At 42.5% G+C, this 17,030-nt stretch overlaps 1 protein-coding gene across 1 annotated transcript in view; it reads right to left on the minus strand.

Annotated features, from left to right (window-relative positions):
* LOC139186162 (ATP-binding cassette sub-family C member 4-like) overlaps positions 1-17,030 on the minus strand; it is a 183,774-nt gene that overhangs the window by 137,875 nt on the left and 28,869 nt on the right. The window contains exons 10-11 of the mRNA XM_070799967.1: positions 7,425-7,514; positions 3,598-3,789 (exon numbers count right to left, since the gene is read on the minus strand). Coding sequence (XP_070656068.1) covers positions 3,598-3,789; positions 7,425-7,514 — 282 coding nt within the window. The remainder of the gene's footprint in view (positions 1-3,597; positions 3,790-7,424; positions 7,515-17,030) is intronic.

Consider the following 17,030-nt stretch of genomic DNA (forward strand, 5'->3'; position numbering starts at 1 on the left):
TTTTTCCTGTGGTCATGTATGGATGTGAGAGTTGGACTGTGAAGAAGGCTGAGCGCCGAAGAATTGATGCTTTTGAACTGTGGTGTTGGAGAAGACTCTTGAGAGTCCCTTGCACTGCAAGGAGATCCAACCAGTCCATTCTGAAGGAGATCAGCCCTGGGATTTCTTTGGAAGGAATGATGCTAAACCTGAACCTCCAGTACTTTGGCCACCTCATGTGAAGAGTTGAGTCATTGGAAAAGACTCTGATGCTGGGAGGGATTGGGGGCAGGAGGAGAAGGGGATTACAGAGGATGAGATGGCTCGATGGCATCACTGACTCAATGGACGTGAGTCTCAGTGAACTCCGTGAGTTGGTGATGGACAGGGAGGCCTGGCGTGCTGTGATTCATGTGGTCGCAAAGAGTCGAACACAATTGAGTGACTGATCTGATCTTATCTGATGTGTGGATGGGCAGATGTAGAGAAAAGGGTTAGAATAGTAAGGACAGCGACAATTTACTGAAACCCTGACATGCCTGCATTTCATAGGCATGGCCTATAGCCTTTACAATAACCTTACTCCTCCTGCTTTTAATAAGAAAGGAAACTGAGACAAACACTTAGAGATACCTCCTAGGACTGCTTCTCTCCAAAGGCCAAGCCTTTTCTACCGCACATATAGTCTCCGTATCTACAGGACAAAATACCTCCAGCACACCACTATTATGTGACCACCTGATGCCCATCCACTGAGTCATGGATTCTAAAAGAAGATGAGCAGAGGATCATTACTTTTTAGGTGGTTCCCAGGTATCATAACGACCTTGCTGACCCCTGCTAATCAGAGGCAGAGATGACACTTCAGAGCAGCAGCAAAACCGCCTGGAAACTTTCTGACCCAATATCCTCTTGAAATGTCAGAGGCCCAGGCAGGAAACAGAACATACCCAAAGTAAGAGCAGGCAAGACTAAGCCACAACTCACCTCTTCACTACTTCTCTGCCCTGGGCCTCCCTTCCTGCCAAGGAGGGAATGGGCACGAGGGGCCCGACTGCATGTCCTGACTGTGCAGAGAACAGGAGAGCAGTCCATGTTTATAAACATCACATCATGTACAGAAGAATCGCTGTGCAGCTCAGTCCTGCAGGGCCCTTTCCCACCAGAGTCTGTGCTGCACAGACTCCCAAGGATGGGTGAAGCCCTGGACGCTGCCCATATTACTGGTCCTGTCACCCCATGTGGCTGTGGCAAAGCATTGGCCCCCAGGGAAACACTGAATATCAGCCACTGTCCAGCACCTGCTCTTTTGCAGAGACGCTCAAATGTGGGGAGAAAGACAAGGCTGAGCTTCACCAGAAAGGAAAGGTCATAAGAGAAACACCCACACACTGGTCTGGGTCTCTGGAGTCTGATCTGGGCATCAGGAGGTTGACATGATTAAGGTAAAGAGGAAACACGTGAAATCTGTTTATTCCACACCCCACCTTCCAGCTTTATCCATCACCTGCTTTTTAAAAAGTTCTCTCTCCAAGCCTCAGTTTTACCAACTATAAAATGAAGATGGTAACACTGAAGATAATCATGCTGCTGCTGCTAAGTCACTTCAGTCGTGTCCAACTCTGTGCGACCCCAGAGATGGCAGCCCACCAGGCTCCCCCGTCCCTGGGATTCTCCAGGCAAGAGTACTGGAGTGGGTTGCCATTGCCTTCTCCGAAGATAATCATAAAGAATTAATAATTCATATACCCTCTTCTGGGAGAAGGCAATGGCACCCCACTCCAGTACTCTTGCCTGAAAAATCCCATGGATGGAGGAGCCTGGTAGGCTGCAGTCCATGGGGTCGCTAAGAGTAGGGCACGACTGAGCGACTTCATTTTCCCTTTTCACTTTCATGCATTGGAGGAGGAAATGGCAACCCATTCCAGTGTTCTTGCCTGGAGAATCCCAGGGACGCCGGGGCCTGGTGGGCTGCCGTCTATGGGGTCGCACAGAATCGGACACGACTGAAGAGACTTAGCAGCAGCAGCATACCCTCTTCTGGGTGCATGTCTGAGAAAGAGAAATAATTTGCATGTAGACTCTAAATAAATGGGAGCTATTGTCTCAATGTTTGATGTTTGCTTTCCCCTTCTTTTCTTACACAGTATAAACACTATTTAATAAAAATCTTTGCTGATTACTGCTAACTTGGCATCGGTTCTGCAAACACAATCTCCCATTAACCAACCACAGACCAGGAGAAAGAAACAGAAGAGTGAGCAATTCCATTTTGTCCACATCATCAAAAATTGATATTCACCTGATAAAAATCTATGATGTTCAAGCATTACTCAAGCAAAATTACTGTTTTTCAGAAAGCAGGTTTGTCGTCTCCACCACCACACCTTTGAAAGACAGTCCCAGCCATTTCCTCACAGTATAAAAGATGTCCAGATCTGAACAGACCACAGGGGGAGCCCTTTAACACTATGTTCATGGATTTTTATAACTCAAGAGAGTAAAATACTGTTTAATCTGTATTTATGTTTTTCTTTCTTTTTGCCAAATTACATTTTCCTTTTAAGTAAGTTCAGTTTTCATCATTCATTTACTAATTTCATCTAAATCTCAAGGTAGAGTTAAATGTTTCTTCTTGCCATTTTCTGTGAAACTCAATGCAATTTCTGAAAACAATCTCTCCCCCAATGAAATGAGTCAGTATTAAGAAGAAATTTTAAAGCATTACATTTTCTTTAATAAATTACAAGTCAAAACCAAACAGAGAGGGAAACCTGGAGACTGAAAGAGACTGAGGAGGCACTAACCAAGTGCAGTGGGCACAACTCATGTGGAGTCTGATTCCATCAATAGTGAACAAGACTTCTCAGTGAGATGATTAGCAACATGTAAACACTGATGAAAAAGTTGATGATATTCAGGAATTAGGGTAATTTTTCAGGTGAAATAATGTTGGTAATTTTTTTTTTTTTCCCAAAGGCTTTCCTATCTTTTAGACAAAAACAGATGAAATGTTTACAGATGGACTGACTAATCTGAGGTCTAGGATCTGCTCCAGAATAATAATAGGGTGGGGGTGGGGCTGGCAGAGGGCAGGGGTGGGGATGCAGCAAGACTGGCCACCAGCTGATCCTGGTTGGAGCTGGGGGTGGGTACATGAGAGATCATTACAGTGTGCTCTCTGTTTTTACAAATTTTTGTAACTGTCCATTAAAAAAGAACCTAAAACTGAATGAAGCTTCACCAAATGAAATAAAGGCATTCTGTGATTATCACATCAGAATTAAAACAACTGCATATACAACTGCATGTTTACCCAGACCAGCTTAAAGCAACAATCAAAGACCTTTCAAATTTTTTTTTTCATGAATAATTTTTTTTTAATAGAAAATTATTTAATTAGTATACATGTGTTCCCCATCCTGAACCCTCCTCCCTCCTCCCTCCCCACACCATCCCTCTGGGTCGTCCCAGTGCACCAGCCCCAAGCATCCAGCATCGCGCATTGAACCTGGACTGGCATCTCGTTTCATACATGACGTTTCACATGTTTCAATAGCTTAAGCCAACACTATCAATTGAAATTTGAGTATATGCAGCTCACAAGTCATTACTCACCTCTTCCAAAGCACAAGCCTTTATTACTTCTTTATATCGCTCTTCTTCGTATTTCTTCCCAAATAAAATGTTACTTCTCACAGTTCCTGGAAACAGCCAGGGCTGCTGAGAAACATATGCGATCCTCCCATGCACGCTGACCTTCCCCTGGCTCGGGGCCAGCTCCCCCAGCAGAGCACGTAACAGTGACGACTGAAACAGACGGCAACACATGCACATGTGAACAGGGAGAACTCAGGCCTGGACACGAATGCCGCACAGTCCCCACCCTGGTGCTTGATCAAGGATATCAGAACAGGATAAAGTGCAGCTCTGAATATTGAAGGAAAAACGTGGAAAAGAGCACTATTGGTCAATGTAAACTGAAGGGGGATAAGGAATATAAATACCATAACAATCTACCCTGCGTTAGTTTCCCCAAATAGAGCACTCTACTCAGCAAAGACTAAGAATGTGTAACATTTTTCTCTAGCAGAGCAGACCAGCTGGATGTGTACTTTCTGTTCAGTTCAGTCACTCAGTCGTGTCCGACTTTTTGCAAGCCCATGAACCGCAGCACGCCAGGCCTCCCTGTCCATCACCAACTCCCGAAGTCCACCCAAACCCATGTCCATCGAGTCGGTGATGCCATCCAACCATCACATTCTCTGTTGTCCCCTTCTCCTCCTGCCCTCAATCTTTCCCAGCATCAGAGTTTTTTCAAATGAGTCAGCTCTTCACATCAGGTGGCAAAAGTATTGGAATTTCAGCTTCAACATCAGTCCTTCCAATGAACACTCAGGACTGATCTCCTTTAGGATGGACTGGTTGGATCGCCTTGCAGTCCCCTCTCAAGAGTCTCGTCCAAAACCACAGTTCAAAAGCATCAATTCTTTTGTGCTCAGCTTTCTTTACAGTCCAATTCTCACATCCATACATGACTACTGGAAAAACCATAGCCTTGACTAGATGGACGTTTGTTGGCAAAGTAATATCTCTGCTTTTGAATATGCTATTTAGGTTGGTCATGACTTCCCTTCCAAGGAGCAACTGTCTTTTAATTTCATGGCTGCAATTACCATCTGCAGTGATTTTGGAGCCCAGAAAAATAGTCGGCCACTGTTTCCACTGTTTCCCCATCTATTTGCCATGAAGTGATGGGACCGGATGCCATGATCTTAGTTTTCTGAATGTTGAGCTTTAACATTTTCACTCTCCTCTTTCACTTTCATCAAGAAGCTCTTTAGTTCCTCTTCATTTTCTTCCATAAGAGTGGTGTCATCTGCATATCTGAGGTTATTGATATTTCTCCCAGCAATCTTGATTCCAGCTTGAGCTTCCTCCAGCCCAGTGTTTCTCATGATGTACTCTGCATATAAGTTAAATAAGCAGGGTGACAATATACAGCCTTGACATACTCCTTTTCCTATTTGGAACTAGTCTGTTGTTCCATGTCCAGTTCTAACTGTTGTTTCCTGACCTGCATACAGGTTTCTCAAGAGACAGGTCAGATGGTCTGGTATTCCCATCTCTTTCAGAATTTTCCACAGTTTATTGTGATCCGCATAGTCAAAGGCTTTGGCATAGTCAATAAAGCAGAAATAGATGTTTTTCTGGAACTCTCTTGCTTTTTCGATGTTCCAGTGTATGTTGGCAATTTGATCTTTGGTTCCTCTGCCTTTTCTAAAACCTGCTTGAACATCTGGAAGTTCACGGTTCACATAGTGCTGAAGCCTGGCTTGGAGAATTTTAAGCATTACTTTACTAGCGTGTGAAATGGGTGCAATTGTGTGGTAGTTTGTGCACTACTTTCTGTATCTGATGTTTAATGCAGTTGTTCCTGCATCTGGATATCTGTTACTTGACAAATACTTGTTTTTAAAAAGGTATGTGGGGACTTTCCCTGGTGGTGCAGTGGTTAAGAATCCACCTTCCAGGATGTGGGGAAGGGATATATAGGGAGTTTGGGATGGACATGTACACACTGCTATATTTAAAATGCATAACCAACAAGGATTTACTGCATAGCACATGGAACTCTACTCAATGCTTTGTGGCAGTCTGGATGGGAGGGGAGTTTGCCGGAGAATGGATACACGTATATATGTATGGTTGAAAGATACCCTTCACTGTTCACCTGAAACTATCACAACACTGTTAATTGGCTATATCCCAATATAAAATAAAAAGTTTAAAAAATTAACAATTATACCCAGATTAAAAAAAAAAAAAAAAAGAATCTGTTTTCCATTGCCAGGGGCTCTGCTTAGATACATGGTCAGGGAACTAAGATCCCACATGCCCCAGGGCAACTAGGCCAACACACAATTAGAGAGCCCATGTACTGCAACTAAGACCCAATTCAGCCGAATAAATAAATATTCTTTTTTAACTTAAAGCGATGTGTGAAGAATATATCCAAAGATTATTAATTAAGAGAACTCTGAGGTTGTTGTGGTCAAAGAGTTAAAGTCCATCATGCCTAGGGAGCTCAAATTCAGTGCTCTGTAACAACCTAGAGGAGTGCAAGGTGGGAGGGAGGTTCAAGAGGTAGGGGACAGGCATATACCTACAGCTGGTTCATGCTGATGTATGGCAGAAGCTGACACAATATTGTAAAGCAATTATCGTCCAATTAATAAATAAATAAATTTTTAAAATGTAAAATAAATACATAAATTTGAAGTAAGCCAGAAGGAAAAACACCAATACAGTATACTAACGCATATATATGGAATTTAGAAAGATGGTAACAATAACCCGGTGTACGAGACAGCAAAAGAGACACTGATGTATAGAACAGTCTTATGGACTCTGTGGGAGAGGGAGAGGGTGGGAAGATTTGGGAGAATGACATTGACACATGTAAAATATCATGTAAGAAACGAGTTGCCAGTCCAGGTTCGATGCACGATACTGGATGCTTGGGGCTAGTGCACTGGGACGATCCAGAGGGATGGTATGGGGAGGGAGGAGGGAGGAGGGTTCAGGATGGGGAACACATGTATACCTGTGGTGGATTCATTTTGATATTTGGCAAAACTAATACAATTATGTAAAGTTTAAAAATAAAATAAAATTAAAAAAAATTTTTTAAGAAATATAAATAAATAAATATTTTAAAAAGTCCATCATAGAGGTAATCATCTCCCTCTAGTGTACAAATCCCACATTTAGGTTTCTGTATTTTGTTGTGCAAAACACAGGAGACTAAGTGCACATACACATGTCCTTCAAATCTGTTGTAACACACAGAAGCGTCATGTCTATGTCCACACCATCAGAGCACGCACCACACTGGGCTGAAATAATCTGCCTGCATATCTGTCTCACCTCGGAATCTGGTTGCCTCTGAAAGGCAGAGGCGTCGGGTCTGACTCACGTCTGTACCTTGAGCTCTTCCACACGGCTGCACATTCACTTACATGTGCACTGGCGGGACCAGGTAAAGTCACATGAGGAAATGCTCAGAGCTTCTGGCAAGAGCCTTCACCACCTCCAGACGTCCTGGAGGGGCCACTGTGACAAGAAGAAGTCCCCCTGTCTCCGTCTGTCCTGACCGGCTATCACATCAATCATTTCCTTCACTGAAACGGCCAAACCCCCCACAAGCAGTTCCCAACTGTGCAACATGAAACATCAAGAAGGAAAACACAGTGTGTGTTTATCCAGACTTATTTGGCCATGAAACCTTCTTGCAAACTAACATTCTATGGAACACACCTAGAGAAACACTGTTCTAGACACACCCAATTCAAACCCTGTCACACTCAGCTCTGGGCTCCACTCTGAGAATTTAACAGGAGCTGCAGCATTGCGTCAAACTGACAAAAGGCATCACAACTTACCTTTCCTGCTCCCACAGGTCCAACCACAGTCAACAGTTCACCCGGTCTGACAGTAAACGAAAGGCCTTTTAGGGTTGGTGATTCCGATTCCTGCAAATTAAAGTTTATAAAAACACACTCATTTCAACAAAGTAACACAAATTACTTCAGAAAGTAGTTGAAAATAATATAATAGTCATTGATATGCTAATATATCTTCCCTGGTGACTTCCCCTGTGGCTCAGCTGGTAAAGAATCTGCCTGCAATGTAGGAGACCTGGGTTGGGAAGATTCCCTGGAGAAGGGAATGGCTACCCACTCCAGTATTCTGGCCTGGAGAATTTCATGGACTGTATAGTCCAGGGGGTCACAAAGAGTCAGACATGACTGAGTAACTTTCACTTTCATGCTAATATAGCCCACAATTTTTATCCTTCCTATTTTAAGATACTGTGTCCTGGAGGCCTTTTCATCCAATCCTATCTCTTTGGGTGTTTGAAGCAGCTATAATTGCCTTTAGGAAGATACCTTATTTCATCAGATTTCCATACAGACACAGCTTTAGACACCTATAGAATTTAAGTAGTAGAGATGACAAGGTGCTGCCTGAAATGCAAACTGCATGATGCACACGAACTTATTAATATAATGTACTTAGAGTATTCAGAGGGAGGTTTTTAATTATTTATAAGTTTTCATCATAAGCTTTGGTTTTACCTGTCTACCTCATTAATCTTCACAAGGTGGCAGCATAAGTACCTAGCATGCCTGGTCTTTTAATAAATAATTTGAAATCACTAATCTCTCCATTTTCATTTGATATACAATAAACCTCAGTAATGCTCAGCAAGCAAAAGGGCACTTTATATGAAGTCACTCATACTAAATTAACTCCTATAAGTAACGGTCAGAGTTCTAATTTACCAAGAGCTCTAATGTAACACCAACAACAAAATAATGAAGAATAAAGAAATTAATTATGACATCATGGGTCAGAGTGATAAAGCCTCAATTTTATATGTGATATACGCATTACCTATTCTGGCTAAATAGGAGCAATAAAGTGCTTCTACTACAAGGAAAACAAAAAACATGGATGTACACGAGACAGTGCATAGTCCAATATGACGGAGAAGGAAAAGTACCATCATGCCAATCACGGGTCATATTCCTGAAAGACTCAAGGTGTCTGTACATCTTTACATATCTAAATGTTAAGAGAATTCTCAGTAACTGCTATGTTTAAGAAAGACACACACACACACACACACACACACACACACACACAATGGTTACGTATGATTAAGTAAAAGTCTGGATAATCTTCAAATTGAATTTTTTTTCTAGAAAGAACTGAACTGATTAAAAAATGTTCACATACTAAAAAAATTTGACAATGATTTTTCATCACCAAAAAAACTTGCTCCAGATTTTAGGAATTAAAAATCAATAAAAAGCTAGATTTTAATACATGAGAAAGATTTTTTTAAGCTTTTTAAATTTCTCCACTTCTTTCTTCCTGCCTGAAACTTGGGATTCCTATTTTACTACTTTTCACTCAATTATGACTACAAAATAGTGAACTACCTACAAACATCAGCTTCCCATCACAGCCCCTCAGACGGTCAGGGCCAGACACTGAGTTCCCTCCCTGTTCAGGCTTCAGTATCCAGCACTGCTCTAGGATGACCAGAAGGGGGCAGCACTCGACAGCTCAGAGGCACTAGGTCCGCTCCCCAACTGGTTATCCAGGCTCAGGGGACACTGACTCAACAAAACACCCCGACTCTGTGCAGATACAGTTCCAAACCCCTGTCCCATGAGATTTGGAGGCCCCCACAGAACCTTTATTTTGCTTTTTTTCTTATTTTGGCTGCACTGGGTCTTTGTTGCGGTGCGTGGGCTTAGTTGCTCCAGAGCATGTGAGATCTTAGTTCCCCAACCAGGGGTGGAACCCGAATCTACTGCATTGGAAGGTGGATTCTTAACCACTGAACCACTAGAGAAGTCCCTGGGGCCATTTATATTAAAGCTGAGACCTTCCCCACCTGTCCACCTGGCTGTATAGTGAGAAGGTTACAGAGCTCATGTCTATCTCCTGCCTCCCAACCCAGCAGGGGCTTCATTCAGATTCAGCTTCTCTCCAAAACTCCCAATGTCTGTGCTTCTCCCCCTACCCCTTTCAAGGGCTCTCTCACCCATGACCTATGACAGCCCTTAATTACTAATGGTGCCAGCAAGGTGCACAGTCCTTTCATAGGCAAGGGCAGGACAACAGAACAGGGTGTTCTGTACTAAGGGCAAGAAGTCTGAGAACATGATATTCAGCTCTTGAAAGAACAAAATAGTTCATCTGAAAATGCTGCATAGTTTGGTACAAAAGAAATTAAGTGGACACCTGTACACAATGCGGGGGTGTGTGTAGGGGACAAAAGGATAGACATAGCGTTGGGCACCCCAGTTCCACTTGAACACCCGCATGGAGGACATGATATCCAGGCTCTCCCACCTGCTGCTCTGGGCATGGGCTGCCTGGCCATAGTCTGTGTGATGACCATGGCTCAGGACACCACCGTGGCCCTGAATGTAACTATACACCCAGCTTTACTGACCACCACCATGAGAGCCCCAATGCCGTGCTTCCTGAGGGTCACCTCTCCAGCACCAGAAACCTGGGGAAACGACAACAGCTATGTCTCCTGTTTAGATGTTAAGGCTGCTAATATTACCTGCTTTTGTATTGAATGAAAGGCAAAAGCTACTGTTCAGATAATTCAGCGTTAGTGACTGCCAGGTGATGAACACAGCTGACACACCATAGCAACCACCATGAAAACCGCAGGGCTGCTTTCCCCACCTCAGCTCCCACTATAGCTACTCTCAGCTACAACTAACACCACTCTATCTACAACCTCACATCCTGTGTCAAAGCCAGCTATGATGCAACCGGTTTCTTTAGAGGAAATGTCCTTATCCTGCATGCATGACTTTCTTTCTAATCAGCTCAGTTCAGTTCAGTCGCTCAGTCATGTCCAGGTCTTTGCGACCCCATGAACTGCAGCATGCCAAGCCTCCCTGTCCATCACCAACTCCCAGAGTTTACCCAAACCCATGTCCATCGAGTTGGTGATGCCATCCAGCCATCTCATCCTCTGTCATCCCCTTCTCCTCCTGCCCTCAATCTTTCCCAGCATCAGGGTCATTTCAAATGAGACAGCTCTTCGCATCAGGTGGCCAAAGTATTGGAGTTTCAGCTTCAACATCAGTCCTTCCAATGAACACTGAGGACTGATCTCCTTTAGGATGGAATGGCTGGATCTCCTTGCAAGCCAAGGGACTCTCAAGAGTCTTTTCCAACACCACAGTTCAAAAGCATCAATTCTTCTGTGGTCCGATTTCTTTATACTCCAACTCTCACATCCATACATGACTACTGGAAAAACCATAGCCTTGACTACATGGACCTTTGTTGGCAAAGTAATGTCTCTGCCTTTTAATATACTGTCTAGGCTGGTCATAACTTTCCTTGCAAGGAGTAAGCGTCTTCTAATTTCATGGTTATAATCACCATCTGCAGTGATTTTGGAGCCCAAAAAAATAAAGTCTGACACTGTTTTCACTGTTTCCCCATCTATTTCCCATTAAGTGATAGGACCAGATGCCATGATCTTAGTTTTCTGAATGTTGAGCTTTAAGCCAACTTTTTCACTCTCCTCTTTCACTTTCATCAAGAGGCTCTTTAGTTCTTCACTTTCTGCTATAAGGGTGGTATCATCTGCACATCTGAGGATACTGATATTTCTCCTGGCAATCTTGATTCCAGCTTGTGCTTCCTCCAGCCCAGCGTTTCTAATGATGTACTCTGCATATAAGTTAAATAGGCAGGGTGACAATATATAGCCTTGATGTACTCCTTTTCCTATTTGGAACCTGTCTGTTGTTCCATGTCCAGTTCTAACTGTTGATTCCTAACCTGCATACAGGTTTCTCAAGAGACAGGTCAGGTGATCTGGTATTCTCATCTCTTTCAGAATTTTCCACAGTTTGTTGTGATCCACACAGTCAAAGGCTTTAGCATAGTCAATAAAGCAGAAATAGATGTTTTTCTGTAACTCTCTTGCTTTTTCCATGATCCAGAGGATGTTGGCAATTTGATCTCTGGTTCCTCTGCCTTTTTTAAAACCAGCTTGAACATCTAGAAGTTCACAGTTCATGTATTCCTGAAGCCTGGCTTGGAGAATTTTGAGCATTACTTTACTAGCGTGTGAGATGAGTGCAATTGTGCAGTAGTTTGAGCATTCTTTGGCATTGCCTTTCTTAGGGATTGGAATGAAAACTGACCTTTTCCAGTCCTATGGCCACTGCTGAGTTTTCCAAATTTGCTGGCATATTGAGTGCAGCACTTTCACAGCATCACCTTTTAGGATTTTAAATAGCTCAACTCGAATTCCACCACTTCTGGCTAGCTTTGTTTGTAGTGATGCTTCCTAAGGCCCACTTGACTTCACATTCCAGGATGTCATCTGAGTTAAATTCACCCATTCCTGTCCATCTTACTTTGCTGATTCCTAGAATGTCAATGTTCACTCTTGATACCTCCTGTTGACCACTTCCAATTTGCCTTGATTCATGGACCTAACATTCCAGATTCCTATGCAATATTGCTTTTTACAATATCTGACCTTGCTTCTATCACCAGTCACATACACAACTGGGTTTTGTTTTGTTTTGTTTTGTTTTGTTTGCTTTGATTCCGTCCCTTTATTCTATCTGGAGTATTTCTCCACTGATCTCCGGTAGCATATTGGGCACTTACCAACCTGGGGAGTTCATCTTTCAGTGTCCTATCTTTTTGTCTATTCATACTCTTCATGGGGTTCTCAAAGGAAGAATACTGAAGAGTTTTGCCATTACATCTGATAGACAGAGTGCCTGATGAACTATGGATGGAGGTTAGTGACATTGTACAGAAGACAGGGATCAAGACCATCCCCATGGAAAAGAAATACAAAAAAGCAAAATGGCTGTCTGAGAAGGCCGTACAAATAGCTGTGAAAAGAAGAGAAGCCAAAAGCAAAGGAGAAAAGGAAAGATATACCCATTTGAATGCAGTGTTCCAAAGAATAGCAAGGAGAGGTAAGAAAGACTTCCTCAGCGATCAATGCAAAGAAATAAAGGAAAGCAAAAGAATGGGAAACACTAGAGATCTCTTCAAGAAAATTAGAGATACCAAGGGAACATTTCATGCAAAGATGGGCTCGATAAAGGACAGAAATGGTATGGACCTAACAGAAGCCGAAGCTATTAAGAAGAGGTGGCAAGAATACACAGAAGAACTGTACAAAAAAGATTTTCATGACCCAGATAATCATGATGGTGTGATCACTCACACTCACCTAGACACAGACATCCTGGAATGTGAAGTCAAGTGGGTCTTAGGAAACATCACTACAAACAAAGCTAGCAGAAGTGGTGGAATTCGAGTTGAGCTATTTCAAATCCTAAAAGGTGATGCTGTGAAAGTGCTGCACGCAATATGCCAGTAAATTTGGAAAACTCATCTGTGGCCACAGGACTGGAAAAGGTCAGTTTTCATTCCAATCCCTAAGAAAGGCAATGCCAAAGAATGCTCAAACTACTGCACAATTGCACTCATCTCACACGCTAGTAAAGTAATGCTCAAAATTCTCCAAGCCAGGCTTCAGGAATACATGAACTGTGAAATTCCAGATGCTCAAGCTGGTTTTAGAAAAGGCAGAGGAACCAGAGATAAAATTGCCAACATCCTCTGGATCATTGAAAAAGCAAGAGAGTTCTAGAAAAACATCTATTTCTGCTGTATTGACTATGCCAAAGCCTTTTCTGTGTGGTTCACTATAAGCTGTAGAGAATTCTGAAAGAGATGGGAATACCAGACCACCCGACCTGTCTCTTGAGAGACCTGCATGCAGGTCAGGAAGCAAGTTAGAACTGGACATGGAACAACAGACTGGTTCCAAATAGGAAAAGGAGTACGTCAAGGCTGTATATTGTCACCCTGTTTATTTAACTTATATGCAGAGTACATCATGAGAAACGCTGGGCTGGAAGAAACACGAGCTGGAATCAAGATTGCCGGGAGAAATATCAATAACCTCAGATATGCAGATGACACCACCCTTATGGCAGAAAATAAAGAGGAACTAAAGAGCCTCTTGATGAAGGTGAAAGAGGAGAGTGAGAAAGTTGGCTTAAAGCTCAACATTCAGAAAACTAAGATCATGGCATCTGGTTCCATCACTTCATGGAAAATGGATGGGAAACAGTGGAAATAGTGTCAGACTATTTTTTGGGCTCCAAAATCACTGCAGATGGTGACTGCAGCTATGAAATTAAAAGACACTTACTCCTTGGAAGGAAAGTTATGACCAACCTAGACAGCGTATTAAAAAGCAGAGACATTTCTTTGCCAACAAAAGTCTGTCTAGTCAAGGCTATGGTTTTTCCAGTGGTCATGTATGGATGTGAGAGTTGGACTGTGAAGAAAGCTGAGCACCAAAGAATTGATACTTTTGAACTATGATGTTGGAGAGGACTCTCGAGAGTGCCTTGCACTGCAAGGAGACCCAACCAGTCCATCCTAAAGGAGATCAGTCCTGGGTGTTCATTAGAAGGACTGATCTTGAAGCTGAAACCAATACTTTGGCCACCTCATGTGAAGAGCTGACTCATTGGAAAAGACCCTGATGCTGGGAAGGATTGGGGGCAGAAGAATGGGACGACAGAGGATGAGATGGCTGGATGGCATCACCAACTCGATGGACTTTAGTTTGGGTAAACTCCGGGAGTTGGTGATGGACAGGGAGGCCTAGCTTCTGCAATTCATGGGGTAGCAGAGAATCGGACATGACTGAATGACTGAACTGAATTGAACCTCTATGAGGCAAGTAGGAAGCTGTTTTAGAATAATTTACTATCTCTTTAATGAGACAGTCATTTTAAGTTTTGACACAGGAAATGGGAGTATAATTTCAGAGAAATTTTAGTTGATCTGATTATTGTAGATTTTTAATGATGATTGCCCTGAGTAAACAGATCACAGTTTTTCTTTCTTCTGTATCCTTTCTCAGTTTTTATTTCTGTGGTATGATAAGCATGCATACTTTCATTTCTTTAGTTTCCTTATGAATCACTAGTTTTTACAAGTTTAGAGAGATCCTTCTTCCCTGCCTTTGACACACAGGATTAGTTCAGGGGCTTCAATCAGTTTAAAATGAGCTTTTGCTCACTAAGTCTCCAGGTCCTTAAGGCTTTTTTGTTTTAGTTTCTTTATCCTATAGTGGCTGAATTTAGCACTTGGTTTTCAATATTTTACCGTAAGAAATGACAAGTTGCTTTTGACCATTTCTTAAGCCAGAATTCCTTACATTTAGATAATTAAACGTCCATAAGATGAAGATTTACTATTTCGTCATTGCTTGCTAGTACAGCTATAGTTTGTTTTATTTGAAAGTTTATGCATATCCCTAATGTTTTCAAGTGCCTTAATTGTTTAATATCTTTGGCTTCAAAGGTTTCTGGGAAAAGGTATGCTTACCTCACATTTTTGTGTCTCAGTAGTAACAGTCTAGGTACCTCACAAAAAAATTTTATTATGGTACCATGGCTGTTAGTTTTTAGTGAGTGCAATCCCAGGGACTGGGGAGCCTGGTGGGCTGCCGTCTATGGGGTCGCACAGAGTCGGACATGACTGAGTGACTTAGCAGTAGCATAAGAGATAAGATTCAGTTGAAAATATTTAGAATTTTCATTCCCCCAAAGTGGTACAAATTAGCTGCAATAGCATAATTATCATTTACCTAGATAGGAATACCTTTGTGTTGCTTTGCTAAGTCACTTCAGGCATGTCCGACTCTGTGACCCTATGGGCTGTAGCCCGCCAGGCTCTTCTGCCCATAGGATTCTCCAGGCAAGAATCCTGGAGTGGGCTGCCATTTCCTTCTCCAAGGAAACCTTGCCACACATTAATGTTAACATGGTAGCTATTTTTGTGAAAATGTAGCTGATGAAGGCTCTCATCTCTGTAATTCTGAATACTGCTCTAACAGAATCATAATATGCAATTAGTTAGATTTTACAAGAAGAGCCTTACTGCAGAACTCACAACTTTTTCTCCTCTTCCTTTAGCAGTTTAGTATCTTGAGTTATTAATATTTTTATTAAAATCATTGAGTTATTAACAATTTGGATTTTTTTTTACTCTAGAAGGTATATAGAAACCTTTTCAGATTTTTCATCTGATTTATTCACATAGGCTGTAGTACAACTAAAATCCCTTATTTCTACCTTATAGCCATCTGTTGCACAGGCAGATACTGTTGTATATATTTTTATTTCAGTTCATTAAAAACTGCAGAAACAATCTGTATTTATACCAAATTGATTTAAAATAAATCTACGTGTTTACTGGGAACTAAAGAAATCCGCTAACAAGTTTCATACAAAGAATGTGGTAGCATTCACATAGAGTGGACTTTATAACAGAATTTTAGTGGTGCTTTCTATAAATGTTTCAAAAGCATTATGCCAAGAAATACCAAACAGGAGGCAAATCTACTATGTTAAGGCAGGAGAAACCATCAGGGAAGGTCAGGTACCCTGTGTGAGTTTCCATGTACAGAAGGTACAGGGATGTGGTTTCATGTATCTGGGAACAAACAACTGGTTATCGGTGGGGACGGCAGGTGCTGAGTCAGAAGCAGGTGAACACGATGCAGGTGGCAGCACAGAGTCACAGGCATGAAAGACAGGGTGAGTCTACAGTCAGGACGTGTGCTCTGTGGTCCCCACTCTGAGAGCAGCTGGGCTCTAGGCTCCGCTCTTGAGGGTGGACCCTCTGGTGGAGGCGCCCCCTCCCAGAGGTCCTCCAGCTCTGGGGGTGGCAGCAGCTTCCTGCCTTTGATAACCCCTGGGTTGTCTCACACACCACTGTTTTTCCCTTTCTGTTTTTTTCTCCCTCTTTTATCATCTCCATAACTAATTCCCTGCATGGAATTCCCTCTCCCATGCTGGGGTTCTGTTTTCTTGACTAATTCACACTGTTAGGGGAGGATGTGCACAGAGGACCAGGGAACCAGGGGGCAGGGGGAGCATTTCAGTTGGTAAAGGGGCCGCAATGGGTGTGTGATGCTAACAACTTCTTGAGACCAGACCCTGTTTTTCTTGTTTTTTTTTTTTTTTCCTGTTTGCCTGAACCTAACAAATAAACCAAGTGTTGGGAATCACCAGTTCTCCCTGTCAGCTTGCCATACATTGCAGTCCTTTAATAGGGAATCACTGGTGGTCATTATGCCTACCTGCTGTCTCCTCCTGCCCCGGCTGCCACTAAAGTATCCAGAAGCTCAGGATGCAGGAGCCCCTACCCTACCCCATAGCAAACATCCAGATCATGGCCTCACTCTATGTATAATAAAGTGGTCTGATAATCAAGGCAAAAATATACACTGATTCCCCAAAGCGTCTGTAACAACCAGTTGCGTGTTTGTTAGTTAACCCATTCCACATTGCTGCATTTTGTCTGTCCAATTCTGTAAATTCTAACATTACAAATGTATGGACTTTAAATTCAATATGTGCTAATACTTTGAA

Source organism: Bos indicus, chromosome 12 (assembly GCF_029378745.1).
Source record: "Bos indicus isolate NIAB-ARS_2022 breed Sahiwal x Tharparkar chromosome 12, NIAB-ARS_B.indTharparkar_mat_pri_1.0, whole genome shotgun sequence".
Taxonomy (NCBI): Eukaryota; Metazoa; Chordata; class Mammalia; order Artiodactyla; family Bovidae; genus Bos; species Bos indicus.